We start from the raw sequence: 1,040 nt of genomic DNA on the forward strand, positions 1-1,040 counted from the left end.
ATGTCATACTCCATAGAAAACCAAAATTGGGTCAATGCAAACAAAAAGTGCATGACATTTATAAAGAATACAATTGAGAGCACCGTTATAGGCTCCATTGCAGAGTGCACTTCCGCAGGGGAGTTTCTTACAAAGATAAAGATCCAGTTCACTGGCTCTTCAAAGATATATGCCACCCAGGTGTTGAAGCAACTAGTGACAGAACACTACACATGTGGTAGTCATGGAATAAGAGAGCACATCCTCAGGATGAGCAATATGGAAGCAAAGCTAAAGCCCATGGATGAGGACCTGGAGATCAAACCAAAGCTCCTGGTCCACCTGGTCATGGCTTCACTGCCAAAGGAGTTTGAAACTTTTGTTGTAAACTAATATATGTCACTGGAACATGGGACATTGAAAAGATAATAGCAATATGTGTCCAAGAAGAGGACAGACTCAAAGCTTCACATGGTGGTTCACTCAACTATGTGAAGGATCACAAGAAAAAGAATTACAATCAAAACAACAAAAGCTCCCCTTCAAAGCCACAAGGAAAAGCTCCCTATCAGCATCAGCGTCAGCAACAGCCTTTCCCAGTGGACAAAGACACTTATCTCCACTGTAAGAAGAACGGGCATTACAAGAAAGACTGCCCTGATTGGCTAAAGTCAATCATGGAAAAAAGAGGTAACAATATAGTTTCATTTGTAAATGAATTCCTATATACACAGTTTTGAAAATCCACTTGGTGGATTGACTCAGGAGCAACTGTTCATGTTGCAAATTCTTTATAGGGATTCCACTCGACGCGGACTACGCAAAGAAGCGAAAGATGCATTGAAGTGGCAAACGGAGTTGAAACAGAAGTTGAAGGTGCCAGTGACATCTCCTTGGAGTTAGCTGATGGATTCAATCTTCTACTTAGAGATGTTTTATTTGTTCCATCATGTCATAGAAACTTAATTAGTGTTTCTTTTTTGGACAAAGATAATTATGAATGTCATTATGGACATGGCAAGTGTGCCATATGGTTAAATAATGCTTATGTGGGTGATGCT

At 40.2% G+C, this 1,040-nt stretch overlaps 1 protein-coding gene across 1 annotated transcript; it reads left to right on the forward strand.

Moving 5' to 3' along the window:
- Positions 1-823, forward strand: LOC147963252 (uncharacterized). The gene is given in 3 exon segments (XM_087526704.1): positions 1-385; positions 388-669; positions 777-823. Coding segments are annotated over 3 exon segments (714 nt in total).
- Positions 824-1,040: the final 217 nt, after the last annotated feature.

The sequence above is a fragment of the Triticum urartu genome, chromosome 6A (genome assembly GCF_056163025.1).
Source record: "Triticum urartu cultivar PI428250 chromosome 6A, HENAU_Tu73, whole genome shotgun sequence".
Classification (NCBI taxonomy): domain Eukaryota; kingdom Viridiplantae; phylum Streptophyta; class Magnoliopsida; order Poales; family Poaceae; genus Triticum; species Triticum urartu.